This window comes from Calypte anna, chromosome 2 (genome assembly GCF_003957555.1).
Source record: "Calypte anna isolate BGI_N300 chromosome 2, bCalAnn1_v1.p, whole genome shotgun sequence".
NCBI lineage: Eukaryota > Metazoa > Chordata > Aves > Apodiformes > Trochilidae > Calypte > Calypte anna.
Window position 1 is genome coordinate 17228046 of NC_044245.1, and position 27049 is coordinate 17255094.

The following is a 27049-nucleotide window of genomic DNA, read 5'->3' on the forward strand; positions in this document are numbered from 1 at the left end:
TCAGGATTTTGTTGTCCTGAACTTCAGCCTCATAATGGCCTCCCATAATTCTTTAGTCTGCCCTTCTCTCAGGAATCTGACTAATGTAGGATCATCATCAAGCTTCCTCACCTTTCTGCTTACTTTTCTATGAATATTTTGAGACTGGGAGAGGTTCTCACCATCCTTGAAAAGTTGGGAGGGAACTGTCAGTGAACAAAGTTAGGATGTCCCATGCCAGAAAGCATGGGAGCTATTTACTGCCTGCCCTCTGCCATATGTTTCACTAGCTATTGTCTCCATGGGGCAATCCATCTTAACTACTGACATTCACCAGTGGGGCCTTTTCCAAATTACCCCGATCAGTTCCTTGATTAAATTACTCCAATCAGCAACCATGATTAAATGCAAAGTCACAAGTATATTCTGTCAATTAGGGACCAAGCTAGCAAGCTGCTGAACACAGGTATCATAAGGAAGGCTGAACACCCCAAAGCCATGCTGGCAGCTAAGAACTGTATTGTCTTTCACTTTCCAAGAAGTAGCTACAGCACTGGCTCTCTTTTTCTGTGTAACTTTACTAATGACACATAAAACATGAATTTGTCTGGACACAGCCCGCTGAGGTTGACTGGAAACATCCCCATTACCTTTCCTGGGCTTTGGATCAGGTCTAAGGAGGACTGTTGCATGCTGATGGTGCAGAGGTTGCCTACTGCTGCTGTGTGCAAGGCCAGATCACTGGACCAAACACCAGAAGCACCAAGCTTAATCCCGTAGGTTTAAGCCTGTAAGAGATTATTACAAAGAGTCTCAGATGGAGGCAATTGCCTTCCTGTGGTTTTCAGATGCACGAAGCATGCTATTTTGGATAGGAAGGTCTGACATTTCAGCTAGGAACTGTCATACCACACCCCAGCAGCTTGCTTACTTGGCAAGAACTGTAGCATACCAAAAGTATTCTGGCAGTACAGTTAGCAGAAGTCCCTCCTGTTGACATGGACCTTTACAAGCCCAAACCTTCACTGGGTACTACAGGTCACATGAAAAAACTATTAGACAATATCTAAAAAAGATAACTCTGGATAACCAGTTCAGAGAAGAATCTGCATAGCTCAAAGTCCCTGGACTTGGTGTGAAGATCCATGTGAACCCATTTCCTCCTTTCACAGCCCCTGTGTCCCAGGAGAGCTGTTTAGTACAGCACACAGACTTAGGGAGCTGCAGTCACTATGCAGGTCTGGTTTTGCTAAACTAGATTCATAGTCCCTGTAATAACCCCTCTGTGAGACTAACAGAGGTCATAACAATATTAATCATGAGGGTCATCTGAGAAATACTATACTGTATTTTTAGGTAAAGTAAAAACTAACTTCAGTATGCCACAACTTGCACATCTCACACATAGAGATAGATGAGTTACTTTGTTACATGGTACATATACTGTGTCCTGAAAAGGCCATTATTGTAATCTGACCACAACACGAAAACATCTCCTCTGGAAAGGTTTATCACCTTTGCCTCTGAAACATGCAGCACCAAAATGAACTACCAACGACAACTTTAAAAACCAGCCACCTCTAAAGTCACAGTTTGAACGAAAAGTAGAAAGGGACTCCGGAATTCTTCTCACATTAAAAATGGAACAGTGCTTCGAAATAATATGGTGTATTAAAATGCAATGGAAGTTGGCTGTGGTGGATTTTTTTCTCTATTGATGTCAAAATTCTTAATAATGATGAATTAGTCACATCATTGGGCCTGATTTTTGGACGTGTTGGACACTTGTCCAGTCACTTATTAAGGCCTGAGCACCTCAAACTTCAGGCTGCAAAAAGATGTGCTGTGTTCCACCCACTAAAGCACTGAAAAGGTTTGGAACAGAATCTAGTGTTCTGACCCACTGTCTCCTCTGCAAGTAGAAGCACCTGAATACAGAGACCTTATTTTTCTGGAGAGGTTTAAAAAATATTTGTGTGCAGATTACATTTTCAGATATAAACAAGCTCTTTGTCTAAGGGAAAAAAGACCACATTGAAAACCTTAGGAAATGGGAACTGAACGATGTGGTTTCTGTGGTTTGTGCCAAAAAAAGAGGCTAAAGGCCATATGTGCATGAAATTAGAGATTATCCCAATAAATGTTCTTTTGCTTTGCCTTCTTCCAACACTGAAGATGAAAAGTAAACTGAAGTTATTCAGGCATCTCATTGGATTCCTTGCCCCAAAATACATGGATCATTGCTCAGTCTCTGAGGCAGAAACAATAGCCAGAAGTATAAAGAGTGACTAACTTTGAATCAAAAGCTTTGGCTTCAGGCCAGATTTTCACAAGATGGTCAATGTTTTTGGATATCTTATCTTCTACCAATGAACTTCTGCTATGTTGAGCTAACTTCTCAGAAAAGCTGAGACTCTTCTGGCTCCCATGACTGCAAAAAGAATTAACACTCAGCACCTTTCAAAATCACACTGAAGCGGTTCGAATTTGCCATCTGCTATAAAGTGTTGTCAAATTCCAATCCTATGCACTATTTGCATTAAGATGACCAGGCTTAACTCATCTTTTCAAGATGTGTGTGAACTATACAGCTGTCCTAATATGAGGAAATTATTTTTTTGACCTACATTTCTTTAGTGACAGAGACAAATTTTTTTTTCAATAAAATATATATTTAATATCTATTGTAAGCAAAGAGGACTGCTTTATGCAGGAAACAAGTTTCCAAAGCTATTACATTGTTTCTCTATCCATTCTCTGTCCTTATTCTGCCCACTGTTTATGTATTAATCTTGAAAACGTCTCCACATACAGTGACTGTAGTGCAATATATCTGAAAGTGTTCTGTAATAGAGTATTTCTGCTTTTGCTTTTTCAGTTTATTTAGCAATTAATTTTTCTCTGAAATATTTATCTGAGACACTCATGCTAACACTACAATTTTCATATATTTCACTTAAAGAAACAGAAAATCTCCTGTTTTCTACCCTTGTTTCCAGCACAACCCATTGGTTCTTCTTCCAACATTTTCTATCTCAAACACTGCTAATTCTCACCTTCTAACTGAACTGTCATTGTGTTGAAAGCATTATGTACCTGACTCAGTCTGCAACAGAGCATACTGGGTGTGAGGAGGGAGTTGAGTGACTAAATACCAAACTATCTGCTAGAATGATACCACTTTTGCAAATAGAAGCTATTCTTCTTGAAAATTTAATTGCAAAATTATTTGGATCATAAGAAATTTGTTTTAAAAAAATCATAGTTTCCAAATGATGCCAGGAAAAGATAGCTGTTTAGACTAGACAGAAAAATGAACCCTGTTGTGGAAACAGAGGATGATTTGCCTTTGTCTCAGTTTATCCCCAGGAAACCAATTTTTTTTCATCCTAGATTAATTCAGCATTATGCACCATTACCTCCAGATTACTCAAGCACAACCAGCACCAATAAACTATAATTAAATCCACTCTTTGTCACAGGCACATCAGGCTGCCTAAACCAGCAAATTTGCATATAGATTACCTTGCTATTTGTTGGCTTTGAAAGATTTTTCACCATGGTGTGACAAAACCAGCTTCTGGACTAGCATGAGCACGCACCCACCCACCCACACACATAGACAGACACTCCTAATGCACAGCATAAACATTACATTCACAGCTTCTGCTCAGTGCAATGGATGCTGTCACCAGCACGATGAACAGATCCCTTCCTTCATGGTGGAATCTCTTGGCTTTGAGAGCTTTCAGCTTTGGAATATGAAATAAATCACAAAAAGTCTCACCCATTTCTACAGCATTTCCCATGTAGCATAGCAGACAGCGAAAGAGATGATCTACAGAGAATCTAGGCATGACAATTCACATTTGTAAATGCAAAGGTCACTGCGTGGAACCAAGCCATTCCAACTTGTGCACTTGCTGGGTACTGTGTTCGAAATTACTTTGTCCATGAAAGAGAGAGATTTTTGTTCCCTGGCCATTTCTCTCCTGGGAGCAGCAGGCACTCTCCACAGGGTGGCGAGGAGAACCGTGCTGCTCTCCTCTCCTGCCTCCTCTGCCTGCAACAGAGGGATAGATCTGACCTTGACAGATGCAGGTTTGAGTCAGGGCCTTCTTTCACACTTGGCTGCCATTTCCTTTCCTCTTTTTTGCATATGGAGGTATCTATTAAGAAAAGACTCACTTCATGTGATGTCAAAGTGAAGGGTGGGATCTTGAAATTTTTGTAAGCATTACCTTTAGGCTGAGTAGCAAATAGGAAAGATCTGCATGTTTATAGGTGCAGATAATCCAAAGGTATTAATTTTATTCAGAGGTTTTGTTTTTAATATATTGAAGGTTCTTTGTCTTGTTTTTTGTTAAACATGGGACTTCTTTTGAGGGAGGAAGGCTTGTTTAGCAGTGGTATAGAGTGATTCAGTTTAAAAAGGTTATAGCTCAGCACAGGAAAAGTAGCTACTGGGAAATAAAACAGTTCTCCAAGCTTTACAGTTGCCCAAAGCGAAAAGACTCCTGAAAGCCAACTCCATCAGAGCCTCTGTGTCAGGCTGCACTTACATCTTCAGGACCAGCCACATCAGTTCTTGTTTGCTGAGCAGGGACAAATAAAAGTGACCTGACACCAAGCAGCCAGCTGTGCTCTTTTTGATTGGTCCCAGATGGGCTTTCTGCTGCTTGAGAGGGGCTGATATGAGGAAGCAAGTCCTGCATTCAGTTACTGCAGTTGTGTCCTGAATCATCATGAAAGGAAACTCCTAAATAAGCTCAGCAAAGTGTTTTCTCTTTTGCTGGTGGACACTGTGATGTGCTTTTGAATTGTTTCTGGCACACCACCCATATTCCCATTATCTCCTCAGTGTTGTAACAGTTAAAAAGTAAGCAAAATATTCCCCATTTTTTTCTGACCTGTGGTATGTACGCTGGGATGCTGATGTAACAGGAAGAAATTATAGGAAAGGAGCACTCATAACACATCTTGCTTCTCTAGCTGTAAGAGGAACATCCTACAGGATGGATTTGCAGACAAGAACATTTATATTTGAGGTAGTTTAAAATAGCTAGTCTAAGTGCAGAGCTCCAACACAAAACCTACTGCTGCAAAACCTACCCCAGCTTCTGGCTTAGTATCAAAACAACCTGCCCATGATGTGCACGATCTTGTTGCTATGCCAACACTGGTACAATGGCCAACATCAGCTAAGTAACCCAGGTGTGATGACTGCTGTTCAAATTAAATGGCTGGATTAAAAAAGAAACAGGACAGAGGGAGCTCCTGGCTCCAGGTGATTGGACCCATGTTACCTCATGGCTCACTGTCTCTATGAGCCCTTAACTTGACTGGAACCTAAGAGAAGAAAATGAAGAAAAAATGTCACGTTCCATTCAGAGAGATCAAGGTGAAGCAACATTCAAAGGAATGTCATGAAGACTTTGAGGCAGAAGCCCCTAGAGTTCACGGCAGTGTCAAACAACCTGAGAAACCTCATTGTTCTAGCTAGAACCAAGTCACTAGGGTTGTCATTAACATTAGTTACAGGGTTCCTCTTGCCCATACATTCTTGGTGAAGCCTGGCACAGAGATGCAAAAATGGCAGGAATGTTCTGCTCATTCTTGTATCTCCTGAGGGCTCTTCCCTTCATAAAGACACCCAATAAAGATGACAAAGGATGGGGGAAAGCAAAAAGAAATGTTTTATATTTTCTCTTAGCTAATATGAGACAGGACCTTTGAAGGCATGTACAAATGTTATACGGTTTAGACTATTTGTTTAGAAGGCTCATCATTCAAAGGGGGACTGGAGGAAAGGATGAGATGCTTCCTTCAAGCATGAGGCCATACTGAACCCCAAATCAGACCACCTCACTAGGCATTTGCAGCCATTTGAATGAACCAAGGCCATTTCCCCTGTTCTTGGAGGAAGGATGTCAGTTAGCTTACCAGTCAGAAGTAAATACAGTGTTTTTTCAACTCAAATGCCCAAATGTGGGAAATTATGTCTGGTTCTGATTTCAGCAGAGTGAAATTTTGATCACAGAAGATATTGCTGAAGCTTCTAAGTCCTTGTATTTCTCCTGTCCTGTAAAGTACAAGCTTGTCCCTTGCCTCTGATCTTTCCATCAGCCATCAGATCTTAAGACACACTACATCCTCAGCTCCAACCTCCAAAAGTAAGAGAAGGATAGGACAGAACTCATCATGCCTTCAAAAAGGTAGATACAGAATTCCAATTAATGTAGAGAAATTGTAACAAATATGGATGTCTCCATTGCATCACTCTCAGAAAGCCACCCTAAGTGAAAGGCTTCTTTCTACTTTTGAAACAACAGAAGATTTGAAGATGTCAGTGCTTACTCCAGCCCATGCAAGAGACAGATGTCAAAAGAAGCCAAATCTGAAGCTGAACCAGTCAGGAATCTACCAAATGCTGATGTGAGGCAATTCAAAGGAAGAACAATCACTGTAACATATTCCATTCACCACTAAGTAGCATTGGATATAACAATCTAATCAATATCATGTTTATTCTAGTGTATCACAAACACATTTTAGAAGCATCAGAGCAAATAGTTCTGAAAAGTAGGTTTCATAAATTTATAAGCCTATTATGCATAAAGCTCTCCCTTGTGAGCTTTTGGTCTTGTTCTTCACATTTCCCTTCATGTTGGGGGTACTGTGCTAACATCACACATCCAGCAAAGCAAGGGTTGTGTAAAGTTGAGTTGTGACTTTTTTGGGGGGTGTAAGTTCTTATTTATAGCATAACTCTTTTCACAAAAGATGCAGTAAGTTCAGAAAATTTTCCTAATAATTATTAACAGTTAAACACATTGCTGCATAAGCTTCAAAATCATGGTTCTATTTTCATATGAACACAATGTGAATAACAGACATTGAATTAATCAGATACTTCTTAGACCAGTATCTGTTCAGAAAATAGATTTCCACTAATTTTTAAAATCAAGTCCCCTTTTCCTTTTTTTTTATTAGAAGTTGTATTTTTTCAGACATAATGCTTACCTGTTAACTTCAGAAGACTCACCTGTGTTTTACAAGAATAGATAGTTTTTTTCTGCAAAGCATTTTGCAGGGAACTATAGTATTAAAACTGCTCATCTGTGTTAATTAGATACATCTGCTTCAGAAAATAAGTCTGGGTCTATAAACCACTTCTGCTTGGCCATGTGTAAATTAGGCTAGCAGATATTTTCAAACTAAATAAAAACATGCTCTAAGTGTGCAGCTAGAGACAGAAATGTGGTATTTTAAGTGAATGTTTACTGTATTTTTTTTCTGGAATGGCAAGATACTGCTTTTTCTAATATCTTGTTTGCACTGTAGGCCTTTAAATAGAAAAACAGCAATAAGATTACCTTCTGTCTTATGCACAGTAATCCCACTGTGTTCTAAAATCTGTATTAATGACAGATAAGAAGCAAGGCCTAATTATTGCATCCTCAAAGCTTCATTTTTGTTATCTGAACTATTTGAAAAGCATGGGCTTCTTTTCCTTTCCCGAGAGGAATGCAGAACTCCCAGCCAATTTGTAGTCCTATTACCTGGAGAGGCAGGAATGAGATACTTACTTCAACAGCAAGCACTGATTTTCCTGAGTGGGTGAACTATGCCTTTTGCTCTTCTGCCACAAACAGTTGTGCAATAAAACATCCCATCTGAGATGTCTATTTGTGCAAGATTTTGCATCTCACTTCAGCAGGTATGACTACAATGCAAATAAAAAGTAGTCATACCTTGTAGTATACAGTCCCTAGTGCTCACAAAGTCAACATTAGCTGCTGCCAGTCTTCTCATCATACATCTGCCTTGTGTGTCATGTGTCCACATGTGTCCAGCCACTTGAACAGTCAGCCAATGGAAGAATATTCAGCCTTGTTTTGAGGACAAATTTAGAGATGCAGTGTAGACATGTATCACAGAACTACCAGTTAAGGTTCTAAAGGTGTAATGCTTATCAGCAATGAAGAAGATGACATATGGATATTGGAACTTCAAAACTAAATATGTTTACATATAAAACATTTGTATATCTGACACTTGCAGAACTGATTTTTCATATAGATTACCTTTAAGACGAAGCAGTGATCTGTAGGTGCCTTGTATTTCACTTTGTGTTGGTAGCCATAATAAACATTAATGTTCTCAAACTGAATGAAGCATGCCAGATCCCGTGATGTCTACAAATGAAAAACAAGCACATAATTGTTAGAAAAAATTGAATTTTGATGTGGAACTCATTAATAGGACTTTTTTCAGGTGCGTGAAGGCCAATGCTTTTTATTTTTTAACTGTACTTACGTTGACTGAAGATTAATTTTAAAAGTTTCCATTCTTAAGCCAGCAAATGGAAGAGGGCCCATAGATATTAGGAATAAAATATAACTCAGTGCAACATTTTACTATTGTTCTGGTTTTGATGTGCTTTATTGCTTTGTATGGAGATTATGGTTTATGGCTAATAAGACCAAATTAAACACTAAAAGAAGAAATAACTGTGGTAAAACAGATACAGGCTTTGCAACCACACCCTTACAATTTGGAGGGGAAAAAGAAGGCTGGGGGTTCTAAATTGCTTTGTGAGCTTGCTTGAGGGGTTTTTTGTGTGTATGTGTGTGTGTATGTAACAGACAAAGTCTCATTAGGAAATAAACAAGTGTCATTAGTTTTGCTTTGAATTTTCTCCAACTTCCTGGCATCATTCCTTTTCTGTATATCACTATATTTGCTTGGCCACAATATGTTGCTAAAGTAACAAGGTTTCTGTTGCTGGAACACTTCTCATTGCAGTACTTGCATTTAAAGCATAACTTTTGCAATCCTGTAGGTGGAAATGGCTGTGTCACGTTGTCAGTCTTACCTAAACTGAGAAATTGAGAAACTGAGAAAGAAAAATCAAACCACAAACCCTCTCTAACGCTAAGAATGGGTTGCACTCTTGCATCTAATGGTTCTTGAATTCTGTTGTTATTTTTGATATTTTCCTGGCAATATGCCCTTGAATTTGGTTTATTGACAAAATGAGCTTTCAAGTAAGATTTTTGGGGTGAGAAAACACTACATACAGTGTGCAGACTGTGCTTCTCTCTCTCCCTTTGCTCTCCTGAAGCTGATATTGGGGATTTTGTCATTGACTGCATGGATGAAGGATTTTCCAACACTGTAATTTCCTAAATGTGCTCAAATCTGTGCCATATAATGACTCATTCCTTTCTGTTATGAACCAGGTAATGACAATTAGGACCAATATGAATGCAGTTGTTATTTTCTTTGAAGTAAGGAACAAATTTTTATGCAAGGGACAAAAGCACTTATTGCTAGTACTTCTGCAATGTTAACATGACAAAGCAGTATAATTAACAGAAATTAATTTTTAAATTGTATCTGCAATTCTGATCCTGTTGTTTTGTTAATTTGTCCATTAAAAGCATGCTTTTGAATGGGATGTAAGTAGAGTAATACTGAAGAAATTATGACAGCAGTGCTGAATGGTGCCTGGCTTGCTAAAAATACCCAAACAAAAAACAAAAACAAACCAAAAAACACCAAAGGCAAGTGTGTAATCTGCATGTGTCCCTATATTTTCATGTTTGCAAATGTATTTTACAGCCAACATCAAGTGCCAAAGGTATGTCAGACTTCTTTGCTTTTTTATAAGAAGTGAAACATGATTACACAATGAATTGCAAAACAGCTGCAGCAGCTGAAGGTATCATCTGCCAAATGCTTATTTCTGTATCTCAATGAAAAATCACTCTATCCTCAAGTGAAGGAATGCAGCAAGGTGCATGGGCACTCTTCATACCATCCTGACATGGAATGAACTCTCATAATTTAAGGGTTTTGACTGAAGAGCTCTGCTGAATTTTTCTGCAGTGGTTTAAGATGTTTAGCACCCTCACTGCACCCTGCTCACCAACCAGAGATTACTGTCAGCACTTAATACATGTGTACCTGAGCCTCAGATGTTCCAGTACAGGCTCCATGAAATAACGTAAACGACCATTAAACACAGATTTGAGCTCAGACTTGACTTTCTCTGGAATGGCTAAGGCATGGACATGTGTGTCCTTTTGCTGAAAGCTGTCAGAGAAGCAGAAGCAAACAGCTGACTGCAGTACCATTTTAAAGAGCTGTGACTATTACCTAAAGAACTAGCTGCAAGGTCCTCAGTCCCTGTAAACAGCTGAATTGGTAATATAGTGAGTTTGAAGCACCCACACAGTTCCTTAAAAAGGCTCAGTTATAGGCAGGTGTTACACAGGCTGTAATGATTACCAGGCAATAAAGTGTTAAATTAAAACAGCTGTTACATGGTAAGTGTATGACTCCATTCTGAGCCTATGGTTGCAGACTATCACCTTAAAAAAAAGAAAGCACATTCCCCATTTGCATTATGATGGAAAGACACTGAAATGGGTAACACTGGATGATAAAAAAAGTACTAGGTAAGTGCCAGTACATGATTGCCCTGCTTTGGTACTGTGATACTGGCCATCATGGGAGGCAGGCTACAAGGAAATGTCCCAGATGGACTTTTCATTTGACTGTTCTTATACTCATTCCACCTTAAATGCCTTCCAAATAGCATTCTAGCTCCTAATTGATAGGATGTTCTGTGTGTACAATACAATTTAAGGGCTGAAAGCCATTCTATCAGGGTCAGGTGAAGTCAAAATAAATTCCTGTGAAAGCAGGTAGGTCTATGTTTCACTGAGATTTGGTTATAAACACAGGTCACTGGAATAGCAGCACAGCAATCCCTTACAAGCTACTGGCTTTGGGTTTGTTCCTATGTAATTTAGTAAGGGAATGGCAGGACAGTTAAATTTCACAGTACAAATCATAACAGAGTATCTCCAATAGCACCACCAGAATTTTCAGATATGAAGCATTATCAGAGCTGGACGTAACAGAAGGGGTTTTCACAATACAAAAAGCAAACCCCACCACCTCCAGAACCCACCATTCTACCCCATCACTGTGAAAATGAGAAGCCAGCTGCCCTAATGCGAGACATGTTCAGGACCTCTTTTTTATTCCAGTCCTGGCAATTCAAACTCTTCAAATACTTTGCAATAGTAAACATCAGTGCACTTGTTTTGGTCAGGCAGATGCTTCTGTCTCATTTCTTTCTACACAAAGGGCAGTCTTAAAAAGCCTTAAACAGTACAGCATATTATTTAGGTAAGGATCACTGCAGGAAAAAAATTTATAGCATTTCTTCATGCTGGTTACCACTGCAGAAAGCCACCATCAAACAAAGTAAAATTCCACCTTTTTGTGATAAGTAGTTTACTTGAGAACTTAAAAATATTCTTCCACAGGGAGCCCATATAACAGTGAAGCATTTTGGCAGAATCACACCAGCTGAAGGGCTCTGCCCTGTTTTTTTTCCCCTACTGACTTCTAGAGAAGTGCTATTTTCATGAATGCTTTTATCTATCACAGAAATCACAAGGACATAAACGTGACAGGATTCAGTGACTATTTTCTAATATTTGTACAAGTGGTGTAGTCAGAGTTGAACCAAAAAGCCACCAACCCTCCCAGATGCACTAGATAGTACCCTTAAAAATGTCACCTTGGGAGTTCTTCACTTTCACCTCTATGAATTGTTTTATTGCAAAAAGGATTATTTGGCTTCCTGACCTTGGTTTTTCCCTTGGGAACATAATAAATTCCAGAAGCTCGGAGAAGAAAATAACGTCTCTTCCAGGACTTTTTTCCATCTTCTTTTAAATAAAGAGCCCCTTCAAGCTCTGGCACAATGACAGATGTCCCACAGAAGCTTTCCTGTGCAACAAGAATAATAATACACAAAATGAATTGATTTGAGCACAACTGTATTAATAAACAGCAGAAAAAGACTCCCTTGAAAAATAAAGTTATTTCCTGTGGCAGCAAACATGGGGAATGCAGATACCAGGAAGATGAACACCTTAGACAGGGAAAGGAAACTTGCCAAGCTAATGTGGTAACTTGGCCATGCAATGTGGGTGCTCAAACTGGAAGACTCACAAAACCTCCTCCAAAAGATCAAACAAAAATCTACAAAAAGTTTTAACTCTACACAGACATGTTTAGTGAAGGCAATAAAACAGAATGGTTGGTGCTGCTGCTGTTGATTTTTTTTAAGTTGCTGTATCTGTATGTTTTGGAGAGAAATACTTCTTTTGATAAACTCTTCAGAAATAGCTTAGAGACCTAATAACAGCTAAAGGAAAAAGTCTGTCTCAATCTCTACTTTCACTTTGAAATACATTCTGGCATTTAAAACACTGTTCAAATAAATATACTTAATTGCTTGAAGGAGCTGCTGTGGAGTAATTTTTCATTCCAACACTTAATAGCTACCTTTTTCATTTAGAATTCACCTGGAATTTTGCTGGTTGACACCTGGAGCCTTCATGAGATGCACTCATTTTGAAATGGGAATACTGTCATCTGAGAAGAGCATTTCCTTTGTCGATTTTTGTCAAAGCCAAAATTCTTGGCAGCAGAACTGTGATAGTATTTTCTTTCATACAGTGCTGAAGTTTCCTCTCTCAAACATACAACTGAAGTAAAGCTTCAGCAGGAAAGGCAAGAGGCTAAACAGCTGACTTGCCAAAAAACGCTGTTTCTTTTTCTGTTGTAGTACCAATAACTTGAAGAAGAGAGAAGTACATCTTCTAATCCAAAAGATAACTCTTTACTACTGCTCAACCTTACCAACAATATAGGGTTGGCCTAAGGGTGCGGCACAGCTGTTTATTTTATTCTTATTAGTTTAACACTGTTTCTATTGTTATCATGGCATTACTCTTCATAGAAGCACAAAGTCAAAACATTTCATGGCATTGGGGTCTATTACAACAAAATAATACTCTATCCTTTAATTAATCTGGTAAGGGATATAATCTACATTTTTAATGAAGAGCAGCAGAAGCAGAGGAAAATCCAACTATTAAGCCTTAGAAACAAAGACACCAACAATCACAGAACTTCCTGTTACACATTTTCCCACAAAGAACTAAATGCTGTTGTAGAACAGATGCAGGTGGTGGCAGAGTTCTGGTGACATTTGCATCTTCATCCTAGAAAGTTGGCTTACCTCCAGTAAAGCCTCTTTGTTTTTCTCATTCATTTCTTTGCTTTCATTCTTCCCTTTGCTTGCCAGGTAAAAATTCTGATGAAGACGCAAAAGAAATTGATGTTCATTATAAAGACAGCAATATAGGTCTCCAGATCCCTACGTGCCCACCAACAGTTACTCAGTCTTTCAATATTGACTACCCAAGCCAGCTGATGCAAGAGGCAGATGCTTATGGACTCTTCTTACAGAAAACATTAATCACACCTGCCTGATCATGAGTTTTTTCATATATCTCAAAAGGAATACAAAATTGATTTTGCCTGTGTATGTACAACCTCCCAAAGTTTACAAACACTGGTTTATGTTTTTCGCTGTTTTTCTGGATCAATGGGTTTGATTTTATCATTCCAATTTTCACCATTTCCTGTATTATTACATGCTGCAGAGAACATAAATTTTTATTGCGTGCTGATATACAGTTAATATAATTCAGTATCAAAAGTCTAGAAGGTATTTTTCCTAACAGCCTACTTTGCATGCTTCATATCTGCCACTCTTAATTTTTAATAATAAAATAATGAAAAATAACAAAAGTGCTTATATGCCAATGCCTTTATTGAATGTTACTGCTTTCTACTTTTAAACCATTGCTTATGCTGTGCAAAGCATCATGATGCAATTGAGGAGGTATTCAATAATCCAGAAGAGCTCAGAAGACAGGATCACCATGGTATCTTGGCACATGTGCTCTAGTCTACTGAAATAAAAGTCTACAGTTTGAAATGACCCTCCTCTTCTGTGACAGAGGTCTATCAATCTGCAGCTGCCCTCCAAGGACTCAGTGCCTGTCTACCCCTGCAAACAAGGATGCACAGCACCTCATGCACACTGTTACCTGTAAAAATAAACTCACCCTCTGATAAACAGCAAAACCAATTTTGTATCCATCTACACTGTACAGATGGACAGAAGGGCAGCACTTAGACTTATGTGCAAGCCCAGGCAGTGGGAAGGTAGCTCAGGAGCTTGGACTTGTGTGCTGGAGCCCGTGCAGCAGCTTTGCTCATCCAGGCAGCAGAGCCTGGCTGCCTGCAGACAGCAAGGCAGGAATCTGGGCATGGAGGAAGCAAGTAGGACAAGGATCTATGCCATGCATCAAGTAGCATTTGGAGACATGGGCTTGAGGACAGAACAGTGATGACACTCAAAGTTCTTGTGTTTTACAATTTTCTAAACAAAAGTACATGTGAGTAGATAGGGCTTGGAAAATACTTGATGCATGGGAAAGACATACTGATTTCCCTAGAATTACTCAAAAAAGCTAAGTTTGCAGAACAAAGGACATAAACCAAACACCATTTTCTAGGAAATAGACAAAAATCTTTAAAAATGGACAAATTTTGAAAGCTAGCCACTTAAAAATTACTCTTATTTTTTTCAGCAGTTCTGTTGTTTATCTGACTTTTCATCCCTCTCAATTTTTTCATATCCCAAGACTGTGAGAATGTGTCAATTTACATGTCTAGAACTCCACAACAACTAAGCTGTAACATAAACAAAAACATTACCAAAAGAAAAGTGAAGTGTAAATGAAGGAATATGCTCATGCTACAGTATAAGAAAGAGAGAAATAAGCAGCAAATCTGTCCTGCCAGCATACCATGTTTACAGCAATGAGGCTTATCTGAAGTGAAACCCTGTTCTTCCACACAACCACATCTCTTTTTCAATTAGGGTTGTGAACAACTGTCTCCCAGAACAAAAGCCTCCAACAGATGGTGTTTGGAGGGCCACCAGGAGAAGAAGAGGAAGAGGAAGAGGGGATGATCTCAAACCCAGTTCTTTAAAAAACTGCTTTCTTAGAAGTTCACATCAGGACAGTCAGGGGAAATCAGAAACACAGCCACCTGCAATTTGGCCTATGCCAATGCCATTTCTGTGGTATGAACATAAGAAAAGAAACATGAACATTCAATACAATAGACAATTAAGCTAGGAAATACGGCAGTGTTCTTCAGGATATGCAGTAACATATAGCTGGCCCAGACTACCTGGGCACATTTTCAATCCATGGATGAAGTTATGCTAAGAACAACAGCTTTGAGGCTACATCTGAACACAGTATTCATAGAGGAAAAAACCCAAAGTGTGTCAAAATAAAACCTGCTTAAAAGTATGTCCTCAGAACAACCTGTACAGTGATTCCTGCCTATGCAGCCCAAACCCATTAGGTCTGACTGTATGACAATACTCCACTCAACACAGTGGGAAAAACCCCACAACTGTTCTGAGCAGATGCAGCCAAGTCCTCTGTACATGTGCAACAGCTCTTTACAGGGAGCACTATCACAGCACTGCTGGCTTGATGTTGGCACACTCACTTTTGCTCTAATGAAAAGAAAATCTCAGAGGCTACTCTTAGGTTGTGTCGGGCCTCTGGTTTTTGGGATGGATTTGGAAAGCAGAGGGACATGCAAGCTTTAAGTCCTTTTCTTCTTCAGTTCATTATAAAGACAGAGTATAACCCCTAAAATACACAACGAAGATTTATCAAGGTAAATAGACCTTATCATTGTCTCAACAAGGCTTGGCTCATCAGCTTTGCTACTGATGGGGAGAGTATTCATCTGGCTCAGTCAGCAGTCAAGCAAACAGATAATAAGAAAACAAAGTTCCTCTGATTACAAGTGATTCACATTCAGGCATCTGGCATCTATTTAGCAGAAACACAGACCACCCCATACTGACATAATCAATGGTAAAGAAAGAAAGTTTGAAATTATATCCATGTTGGGTCTCTAGCAACACAGCTTTCTCGATAGGGCTCTGCCACCTAAACCAGATGTACATGCTCATCCTTCACCTGCTAACACACTTTTCATTTATTGCAGATTCCCTGCTTTATGTCTCTGCCCTCAGATCTAGACGTACATGATACTTACTGACACTGGCTAAAAACCTGGGAAGCAGACTGTACTTGTTTTATCACTGTGTGGTCTCCTATTTTTATCTGAAACACATTTATCCTACAGGAGGCAAACCACATGTGTCCACAAGAGGTCATTCCAAGTCCAGTAGCCAAAGGTCATGATAAAAGCCAAGCTCTTTCCTGTCTGAGGACACCACTGGGAAAAGCACGTTTGGTCCAGTATAGCAGGTCATTAGTGGGACAAGATGTGGCTACAGGGCAACTCTCTGCATATGCCTACAGATTTGAGAATTAACTGTTTTTTATATGCAAAAGACAATGTCTTTCTCTTGATAGAGAGAATCCAGAATGGGATAGGTTCAGCCTCTTAGGCTGGTAACAGAAGAAAGCAAACAGAGAGGGTTATTTTAACAAACCAAAGTATGCTGGCACACTTTGTCCCTGAGTTTGCTTTATTCATACTGTTTTGGTTATTTGCTGCAGAGAGGAGCAGTCAAGTGATTTTGCTGAATTATTCCATGCTAACACATCCTAGACCAGCTGAAGCTGACAAAATGCCAGTCACTCTACCATCATCCTGCTTGACTCAGACTAATGTAGAGCCAGTAGCAGTTTCATCACGTACTGCTACCCAGCTATGACATTCTGAAGAGACATTCTGCCAGAATTTCCCCCTGTGCTTACACAAGACAGCAGTGAAACTATCTGATGACCCATCTATGGGTTTACATTAGCAGGAAGGTTCATATGGACAGAAAAAAAATCCTGCTAAGACTTTATGCAGGCTTTATTTAATTTTGTGTTCTGTACTGTAAAGTACCACTAGTCTATGCATGCAACCTTTCCACTAAGGGACAGAGTCATCTCCTTTTGTATGGAAAGGCAGGTAAAAAAACTGTGGCTGCATCTCTCTCCCCTGTATATCCCTCATTTTCAATAGTTTCAAAGAACACCTCCTCAAGTAAACAAACCAAACTTGGATCATGGAGTAAACTGCAGCCTTAACTACTGCACTGCCAAACTCTCTGATCAGTGTTCCATGTCTTTATATTGTAAAAGATAGAATTTTCTAAATGAAACAGCATCTCCCTCATAGCTTTAATCTTCTTTTCATACATAGCCCCATCCAAGCTGGAATGCAGCAGCTACTTAGTATATACACACAATACAGGTGTTCAAGGTAGAAACCTACCTCTGATTTGCCTTCTAAGTAGGTTGCATTTTTGCTTTAAAGCTATTGAAACTGATTTTCCAGAACATCTACAAGGCTGGCAACTGCACAGATCAGACTGCATGCAGCAAACAAGGCAGATGCTCCATACTCATGACCATCTTATCTGTGAAATGAGCTGCCTGTTTATCCTCATCCAGACTGCACCTGGAATGAGGCAAGACCTGGCCAGCTCACATCTCATTTGAGTCCATTGCAACTTCATGCTAAATGCAGCATAGTTTGTGCAGAAAAATAAAAGAACATGGGCATAACCACAATTTGTATCATGATGTGTCACCTAAGCAATGCCCATTAAAAATATTAGAAGATATCTACAATTGCTCTGTAGATTGCATAAGGAAATAAATATATGAAGCTCAAGGCAAAGCTCTTCTGAAGCCTTGAAATTCTGATTTTCAACTCTGTTTACTTGATTCTATAGGTGGAAGGAATTACTAGAGCTGACTTTTCATGCCTTGAAGATTATGAATTATGAACAAATTATAATAAATTTTCATTAAAACTTTCCAAAATCATAATAAACCCACCACTAATAATAAAAACAACAATAATAATAAAACTACTCCTCCTACTACTAATAACAATAATTAACAACCACCATATACATGTGGTGTCACCTGCACTATTTTAATTTATCCTGTCTGCTTTTATCAGCAGAAGAGAAACACAGGAAATCAAAATGTGTGTAAGCAAAGATCAAATAGTGTTCTAAGACCATTCCCAGCATTTACAGTCAGAAGTTTTAATCCACCTGCCCCTTACAGATAATCCTGTTTAAATGAACCAAAGCATTTTCTACAATTTCCCTTTTTCTAGAGTCTCTTTTAGCTGAGAGTTATTTTTTGAGCTTTTTGAAAAGAAGTGTTGAGATCTGACAACCTTTCCTTTCAAGTGTCAAGCACAGCATCACTCAACTGCATGACAAAGCATCACCTTTCATTTGTAAAGGTTTTCTTTATTTGCACATGTACCAATACGTATTTTCATTTCACTCTGCAGTCAGAGACTTGTGATGCTCCATTTCTGTACATGAATCACTGGTGCCATTCATGGAACAGTCATTTCCTGTGAATTCCTACCAGGCTAAATTATGTTACATTGAGGAAAGGGCAAAAGTGTGAAGAGGGGAACGCCTGAGGATTTTGCAGATGCTTTTTCTAAAATGTATTTCAAATACTTTAAAAAACTGTTTTCAGAAAAAAGTTGCAGAAAAAATACCAAGAGAGTACTGCATGACAAGAATGATAAACTGGCATTAGCTAAGCAGCATGTTAATAGAACACAAATAGAAGATAAATCTTCCCTTTCAAAACTTCGGTTCCTTCTTAGAAAATGAAACACATTTCATTAATTGTTGTTTAATCTATACCATGTACATAACTAGTTCACAGAAAGAAACAATTAACATTAGCACAGCTTATAGACTTTCTCTAGAGGTCCACTTGTTTTAGTGATACATCTGGACATCTTTATAATAAGATTTTAAAAAGCATTTAATTGCTTCAAATCCCTGTAGTGAAAATTTTATATCACTAATTTGTCAAAAAATATATTGTAGACACCTGGCCACATTTGGAATTTGCCTTTTTGTTTTTCCAGAAAAAAATCTGCAAGGTAAAAAAATGTGAGATCTCAGAGAGACTCAAGCTCAAGGGATGCAGACATGTCCAGATGTCTGCTCAGCATGTCCCAAGACACGTCTCAGGAAGAGCTACACTCATATTCTGGTTTTGGTTTAGGTCATGTTTATTTCTGAAGTGCAATCAATCAATCAAAGTGCCCACAATCTTCATCAAAAATTTACTTCCCACGGGAGCTTCACAGTCTTGCCCTAAGCCACTTTCCCAAATAACACTTAGTAGTGTACAAATGAAATGTACGATTGGACCTCTACAGATAGGTATACTTATGGGCCTTGGAAAGTATGACATCCTGAGTTATCATGCATGTTTTACTTCCAAACTTGGCTTCACTGTTTAATTTTAAAAATCAACATCAATCTACGTATACCACAGGGTAAATTTCCTTTCCCTGACTGTGGATACTTTAGAATGAAGGAAACTTCCTCTCCACAGATCTAATTTTAAACACTGGCTTATTTAAAAAAAAGAAAAACAGACAAACAAACAAACAAACAAAAAAACCAACCCCAAAACATAACAAATTTCCTAATGAGCATCTCGGTGAGATTTGCTGCCAAATTACATATTTGACTCATTTTTTTTCAGCAAAGCCGAACTGCTCAGTTTTTCTGTTGCTGCTCTCAGGAACAAACCAGGTGCTCAGAAAGCTAACAAGCCACTGACAAGGGGAAAAATCTAGCGCCCCAGAATCTACTGGATGTATGTGTTCAGGTGGTTTTAAATAGGGTTTTGACCACATATCACTATAATAATTTGTATTTACACCTATTCTGAATAATTTGATGCATTTCAGTGTGTAGACCCTACAGAGTTAGTGTGTCTAGGTTACTGTTCACCCATTTCTTCTCCAAAGTCTAAATGGAATTCAGATAAGCTCTCTGTATTACTCAGCATATTTTCTACGAAGTTTCACATACAGCTGGAAAAAACTGGATCTTCAAGAAAATGTTGATTTTCATCAGTTGAAACAGTGTCTTACTGTAGTAATGACACAATCCAAGTTTTGACAACTCTGCCATCTCACTTCAGTTCTGAGAGCTGTGCCTAAGCAAGAGCTTTCACCAGTGGAGAATGAGATGCTCCATTTTTTACCACTGCAGATGGGACTTTAGTATCAGAAAAGAACAGAAAGCACTAATTTTCAAATCCTTGCATTTGATATTCCAGGAATTTTTTTGGTTGAAAGCACAAGTTTTCTTTTCTCTAATTCTGAACTAACAGAGCTGAAAGCAAATTATTAAGGCAGCATACAGACTAAATGACATGATTTTAGAGTCTTATCCAACCACCACATTAACTTACCTGAGGATTTTTAAATAAAGCATATTTTTCACTTTTTTCCAAAAACAGAATCTTATTCTCAGTGTCTCGTGTCCAGTCTGATAAAACTTTAACAACATTTTCATGGTCTTCAAAAAACCTTTCTGGAGAGATAGAAAAGGTAATATAAGACACTGAAATTCTCTCTCCCCTCTCCTGAGGCTGCAAAAATTCCTTTGTAAGAACATAATTATCTGAGACATTCAGAGCTGGACAGCCCAGCACTCTTATCCATGGCACAGAAGAGAGCAAAACCACCTAGTGTCATATATGGAAGGCCAAATCATCTATGGAAGATGCCTTGTGTAGCTATGGCATGTTCCTGGATTTCTGCAAATCTCTGCTTTTGCACAAAGACTGCAAAGGATGGAAAGAGTGGCTCACTACGAGTAGATGGTTACACCAATGTCTTACAACAGCTTTCTGATTTTGTTTGCTTATGCTCCAAGGTTTGCAGTATGACTGGGGAGTCATATATTCACTTTGGCTATTGAACTGAAAAAAATAGCAAAACCTTATTTCTGTGTCTTTTTACTTATGTCAGCAAGAAGAATTCCATGTATGGAAAACAAAATGTTTTGATTCAAACAACCCTTTTTAAATACAGAAAGAGCAAAACAGAGGAAAAAGGGAGATGGACAGAGAACTGATGATAAACTGTTTTGCCCAGCATCTCTGTAGTTACAAACCTCACCCAGAGATGTGGGAGACCTAAGAGTCAGTTCTCTCCTCTTCTGAGCTTTTCTGAACCCAGATCATCCCCCCAGAAAGCCACAGAGTATGCTGAGGTTAGCTAACTCCCATCTCCTGTGGTTTCACTAGGATAGAGTAGCTGAGCATCAACCAACCTCCTTTAGAATGAAAACAATTCGAGTATAATTTGACAGGTAATTTTGGAAGGATCCAAATGGCATTATTCTACAAGTTCAATACTGGGGCAGGGAATTTACCCAGCTCCAGTTTTCAGTATGATTTTGGCACTTCCCCGGGAACACCTCAACTCCCATTTCAGTGGTCTGTGGTGATCACATCTTTCAGTGGCCTAAGTTGGCCTAGTATAAAGGAGATAACAGAGCACATGTTTTGTAGGCTTTCCTTAACATGCCTTGTTATTTTTTCCAGGGTTCAGTATGTCCCATCAAAATTAAATATTGTGAATGAATTGAATTTCCCAGATGAGGTTAGTTTTCCTCCTTGCTCATGAGCAGTTAGGCTTTTTCAGCTATTTTTATATTTCTTTGTTTTAGTTTATCAGGATGTTTATTCCTGGAGCTTTTTAAAAGTGCAAAATTTCTTTATGCATTTTTACATCTCTGCTGGAAGTCAGTAAATGGAGAATGCTAAAGGTTGACAGTTTCCCATTTTTCTAGGTCAAGTGTGATCCTGGAAGAAAGTTGTGGCAATTTTCCTTTTCCTTTTGATGTGAATACCTTTGCAGCCTGGACAATAAAAAGATGATAAAATAACTCACAATTAGAGAATACTCCATTCTTAATCAGGCCTTGATGCCTTTCTGAAACAAAACTTATTAAGTTGCACCAAACAATAAGTAAGTTTTGTGCAGTTGTCTCTTAGGGACCTGAAGGCCAATTTAGTTATTTCCTAAAGCATAAGGTACCACCAGCAGAACTGTAGCCTCATCAAAGATTCATACCCTGCTCACAACTACACCTAAGAAAATCAGTGTCACAAGTGAAAAGCATTAGAAATAATTGAAATGCTTCTCAGACAGCCTTGTTTAATGACAACATTTGGCCAATATGTTGCTGACAGCGCTTCAGCACTGCATCCTCTCTTCAAAGAGCAGAATTGAGTACTGGAGTGTGAGTCTGTCACTGCCTTGGCAAACACAGTGAAATTCACATGGCCCCTTCACTCTGTGTAAAACTGAATAATGGAAATGGCATTGGGCAAGGATCTCTCTGCAGCTCACAGTATGGGTGAATGAAAGGCTCATTTCTACAGCAAGAAAGGCCCAAGAACATTCCCACAGCATCCCTCAGCTTAGAGACTGTGATGTTCCAGCTCTGGTGAACACACGGGCAGGAGAAATGTTATTAATTATCTCTTCAAGGTTACCAATAGCATAGACCCACTCTATCTATTTGCTATATGTTCTCTCACTATGCCACTTACCAATTTGCAGTTCTGGATACATTTCATACAGGCACCAGTCAACACTGCAGTTGCAATGAGTTTTCTCACAGAGATTGTTTATAACATCCCGTGCCACCTGACGCTCGTCCACCATCAGTGACTTTGTGCTGTTATCGTACATGTGCACCTTGACAACAAGCTGAGTACAGAGTCACAGAGGAGTCAATTAATTTCAGAAGCAAGTAAAAGGTCTGAATCTGCTAATACAGATAAGAAAGATTAAGGCTGAAGGTCATTTCTGATTCAAAGGTACCCTTGTCCCACACTGAGCTGAGGGAATAAACCAGCTTGGAAGCTCTCACATTATATTGCCACCAAAATAAAGACCTTTTCTCAAACAAGGAAATTGAACCTTGATCAATTTCCTAAGTGCTTGACTTACAAAAGGTGAAACTGCTATGGAGAAAGCTCAGAAGTTAATCTCTTCTCCACATCTACTAGATGTGCAGTTAAGGAAAATGCTTGATAGTGAAGCCAAGTACAAAAGGACAGAGCATCCCCAATGCAATCTAGAAATGTGGAAAGAATCTTGCCATGCCAACACACTGACCTGAAATCAGATTGTACTAAGATGGGCAGTAGTACAACAGCCATAAATAAGCACACAGGTGAGTTACTTATATGGAGTAAATTAACCTAAGAGACTATTTTTTCATATTGTGAGATATTTGTTAAACAAGAAACAGTATGCCCTTTTCCAAAGAGGAATAATGCAAGACAATGCTGACATACATAAAATGTGATAAAGAACTGCAAATCCATTATAAGGAAAGTACGTAAAATGTTCCATTAGTATTGAGAACAGAAGAAATATTGTCTACAGGATCTGTATGTGGGAACTGGAACTAAACTGGTGACTTGGGAGGACTTCTCCAAATAGACTTGTTTAAACAGCTCCTTATTTTAAAATGTATGCATAATAAGCTGTCTCTGTCTTTCCTCATAGGAGAGATGTTCCAGTAGCTTAAACATCTTTGTGGCCCTTCATTCACTGGGATGGGACTGTCTTGAGCTTGGAGGAGGTGATCCTTCAATATTAACCAGCTTTCTTAGGCCCATCTTTCCTCCAGTGCCTTATCCCATGAGACTCTTTAAAGCAGATCTTTAAGGTCAAAGTCTGCTCTCCTGATGTCCAGGGCTCTGAGTTTGCTTTTCATTGCCCTCCCTGGCTTCTTCTCTTTGCTTTCAGTAAAAGAGAGAAGACCAGTTTTCTTGACTATTATTTAGCCAATTTAGAATTAAAAAATGACATGGTAATTTTATTTTAGTGACATAGCCATAAAAAGATTAAAACTTACTTCTACACCATAGTTCAAAATATTCAGAGTAGGGGAAAAATTAGAAAAAAAAAAGTCTTGAAAGGAAATTTTTTCTCCCAAATAAGAATTGCTAACATTTAGAGGAAAAAAAGGTGAAAAAAGAGTAGTCATAAGTATAAGTTAAAGAGCTTTACAAAGACTACACTAGCAAAATCCTACCAACACACTCTCTCAGAAGTAGTATTTTTACATAGACATTAAGTGTTCCGTGGGAACCATCTCAAGTGTAGGCTACCCCAAGTTTACCCCAATTCTTCTTGGAAGCCCAGCAGTCTCCAATCTCCAGCACTTCCTCTCTCCTGTCTGAATTAAGACTGAAAGGTCATGATTGTATTTCATTCACATCCATTTTTTCAGAGTTACTGAACATCTGCTTCTTCCGTTGAGTTCTGCTAGAATACTAGCTTAGGGTCAGTAGACAGAATTACATGACACTGTAGCACTGTGCAGACACTGGAGAGACACAGAGAGCTTTCCCCTAACACTGGAAAAAAATAGAGGCAGAGCCTTCCAAGTCCTCCTAAAAATAAATTCCTCAGGGGTACCATTCTCCCAGAGACTTCATCCAGACAGATGTCTCAAGTTACAGACCAAATATGACAAAAACCTAGTGATTTTAGTAAGAAGTCTAATACTGAAAAGAATGATAATAATTACTTAGCTGGCAGCTCTTATAGTAGCATTTCACTATTTTAAGGATCACCTTTTTAATTTTTGCTTCCTTCAGTTTCTCCAATGCAAGTCTAATCTTCTCAGCTTTAGCCCGTGCCTCTTGCTCTTCCTGAAAAGACACAAGATACTTGGTATACTTCTTGTTAAGTACGGCCAACAATTTATGTTTACTTGACAGATATTATTTAATCTTATTATTTATATCCAGAACATAAGGCTTGTCATGGGAAACTTCATTGTTACAGGGAATCCTCAGCTTTCCTTGAATAAATATGCTCCAGCAAAAGCTCTGATTTACAAGTCAAGCACTTCCTTTTCTTGCCCAGTCATGCAGCTCTTCCATGATATCAAATACTACAGGAATGTTAGAAAACTGCACTCCTCTGTGTTTCCATCTATAGGATTTTTTGCTACAGTACTCACAGGCATGCCCAACTTCAGGCAGTGACTGTGAGAGAAAGCTCCTGCTCTGCTTCCACACAAAATTTTTCTGTGTTATCTTCAGTCTCCATTTTCTACCCCAAAGTCATAATTTTAGTAGTCTTTAAACTAAGAAATCCAGGATTTTTCATGGGAGATGCACTTGCAAGAAACTAGGCCTAACTAAGCATTGCCACCACTTCCTTCTTAGAGAGATGTCATAGAATCCTAGGAAAAAATGAGCTTAAAAAGTTATCTTATTCATCCCAAGCTTTGAGGCATGTTCAACAATAACTTAAGTACTCCTGACTAACATTCCTCTGGCTGAAGTGAGCATCTTTTGTTTTATCACTGCTTCCCCTAGGTACTAGGATCCTTTAGGATGTCAGACATAGAAATGAGGTGTGCAGCCTGACAGAGATGCCTTCAAGCATGTTTACTGTTGTTGAATTCTCCACTATATGTACCAGGAAATCAGTTGAAAAATGTCTTTTTTTTTTTTTTTTTTTTTCTCTCTACATGTATGGAAATTCACAGTACTACAGCTAAGAGATGCTTAACCTTAAGAATACAAAAATAGCTTATGTAGTTGAACACAAGCTGCTGGGCAAAGTGCCTTTTGCAGTAAGGCTGACTGTTCTACAGAGGGAAGAGCACAGTTTCTCACACTACAGCCCTCTCCTGACTCTCTCAAAACATCTCTCTCCAGGAGGTAGGGAAAGCATCTTAATCAAAGCAGCTGATTGTGGTGCAGGCAGGGTTTCTGCTGAGAGTTTTAGGCAGACATAAAGCAGGCTTCACCTGCATGGTACCCATATTGAACAGTTCATACACTGTACAGATCTGTGCAATACAGACCTCACCTGAGAGCCTTCGTGTTTTTATAACTTTTGCCTGTCTTAATTTAGAAAAAGGAAATTATGCAAAGTAAATAAGCTATCAGAGGCAAAATTTTAGCACTGTTAAAGAAATACTTTGACATGCTAAAAGATTTTTTTCCCTCCCACAGAATCATCATCACATTTTCTGGATCTTCAAATAGAAGCATGTAAATCATCCAGATAATGTCATAGAAAATGCAGCAGCCTTGAACCCAGCCTCCTAACCAATGTTGAGTTTTATACAACTGAACAGCTTTTCCTGTTGCAAGAGATAAGTTAGGTCAGGAGTAAAGCATACACAGCTCATCATAGTACATGCTGCAATGATGAAACATCTTCACAATATGGTCAGATTTTTGGCAATGATTTTCACACATGCCAAGGCCAAGTTCTCTATGAGAAGGTATTAGCTGATCAGAGCTTAATAAAAAAATTCAGTGACAAGTTTTCCATTACAGTAAAACAGTTTGCAATGATTTATGCCTGTTTCAGGATATCAAAATGATGATTAGAAAGGTGAAGGAATGGGCAATAGGTGAAGGAAGAGGCAGAAACTGCTGAGCCCAAAATCAAAGAAAACTCTCATTCTGTAGTTCATATGTTTCATCATTGCAGAAACTTCTCAAGATGTTTCTACCTGGGTTATCCATTGTTGTTCCAATGCCAAATACCACGTGTAAAATTATAAGAACTTCGAATGCTTAGAACAATTTTCCAACCAGGCTTACCTGGGTGAGTGGCTCAGGAGGAGGTGGTGGTGGTGGTGGTGGAAGGCCTGAATCAGGGTCTGGAGGTGCAGCAGGCAAGTCATCCACAAGTGGTCTGGTAATGGTAACATAAGGACTTGCTTTAGAATAAATGTCACTATCCAAGCCTCTTGAAGGCTGAGTGACTGTACTTTGCCGGTTGCCAGAACTTTTCTGGGCTTGTAAAGTTCTCTGTTCAACATCATTTATGTCTGCTACAAGATCAGCCATTAAAGCATCCAAGTCTTTGTCCTCCAGGGCATTTAGGGATTCTGTAAAGAAAACCACAAAATGTGTCAGAGTGGATGTAATGCAAAACAATATGTTCCCAGTTCAAAGGAGATTAAATGACAGAAGGCATGGTTACTGTAAGATAGAAGGGTTATGGGAAAGGAAATAACATTTTACATGGGTTCAAGAAATTAAATGTGTTTTAGGAATATCAATTAATCTGGTCATACTGAAGTTCAGAGCACAAGGAACTCTATGAATAAAAATAAACAGGACAGAGAACTTCACTTTCAGTTATACAGCCTGAGGCCCTCATGATGTTATGAAACCTGGCCTTGATCCAGCTAGATTTCTGGGCACATGCTTACTGATATGGATGGAAGAAATTCCATTAACTCCTACTAGTCTATTTATACTAAGTG

General features: G+C 38.8%; 1 protein-coding gene across 2 annotated transcripts in view; it reads right to left on the reverse strand.

Moving 5' to 3' along the window:
• The window catches only part of APBB1IP (amyloid beta precursor protein binding family B member 1 interacting protein), a 56365-nt gene that overhangs the window by 12040 nt on the left and 17276 nt on the right, over window positions 1-27049 (reverse strand). For both annotated transcript variants that reach the window (XM_030445207.1, XM_030445206.1), the window contains 7 exons: window positions 26379-26668; window positions 24381-24458; window positions 22338-22497; window positions 20184-20305; window positions 13094-13168; window positions 11650-11793; window positions 8067-8177 (listed from right to left, as the gene is read on the reverse strand). In XM_030445207.1, the coding sequence (XP_030301067.1) occupies window positions 8067-8177; window positions 11650-11793; window positions 13094-13168; window positions 20184-20305; window positions 22338-22497; window positions 24381-24458; window positions 26379-26627 (939 nt within the window). In that variant the 5' untranslated portion in view covers window positions 26628-26668. The remainder of the gene's footprint in view (window positions 1-8066; window positions 8178-11649; window positions 11794-13093; window positions 13169-20183; window positions 20306-22337; window positions 22498-24380; window positions 24459-26378; window positions 26669-27049) is intronic.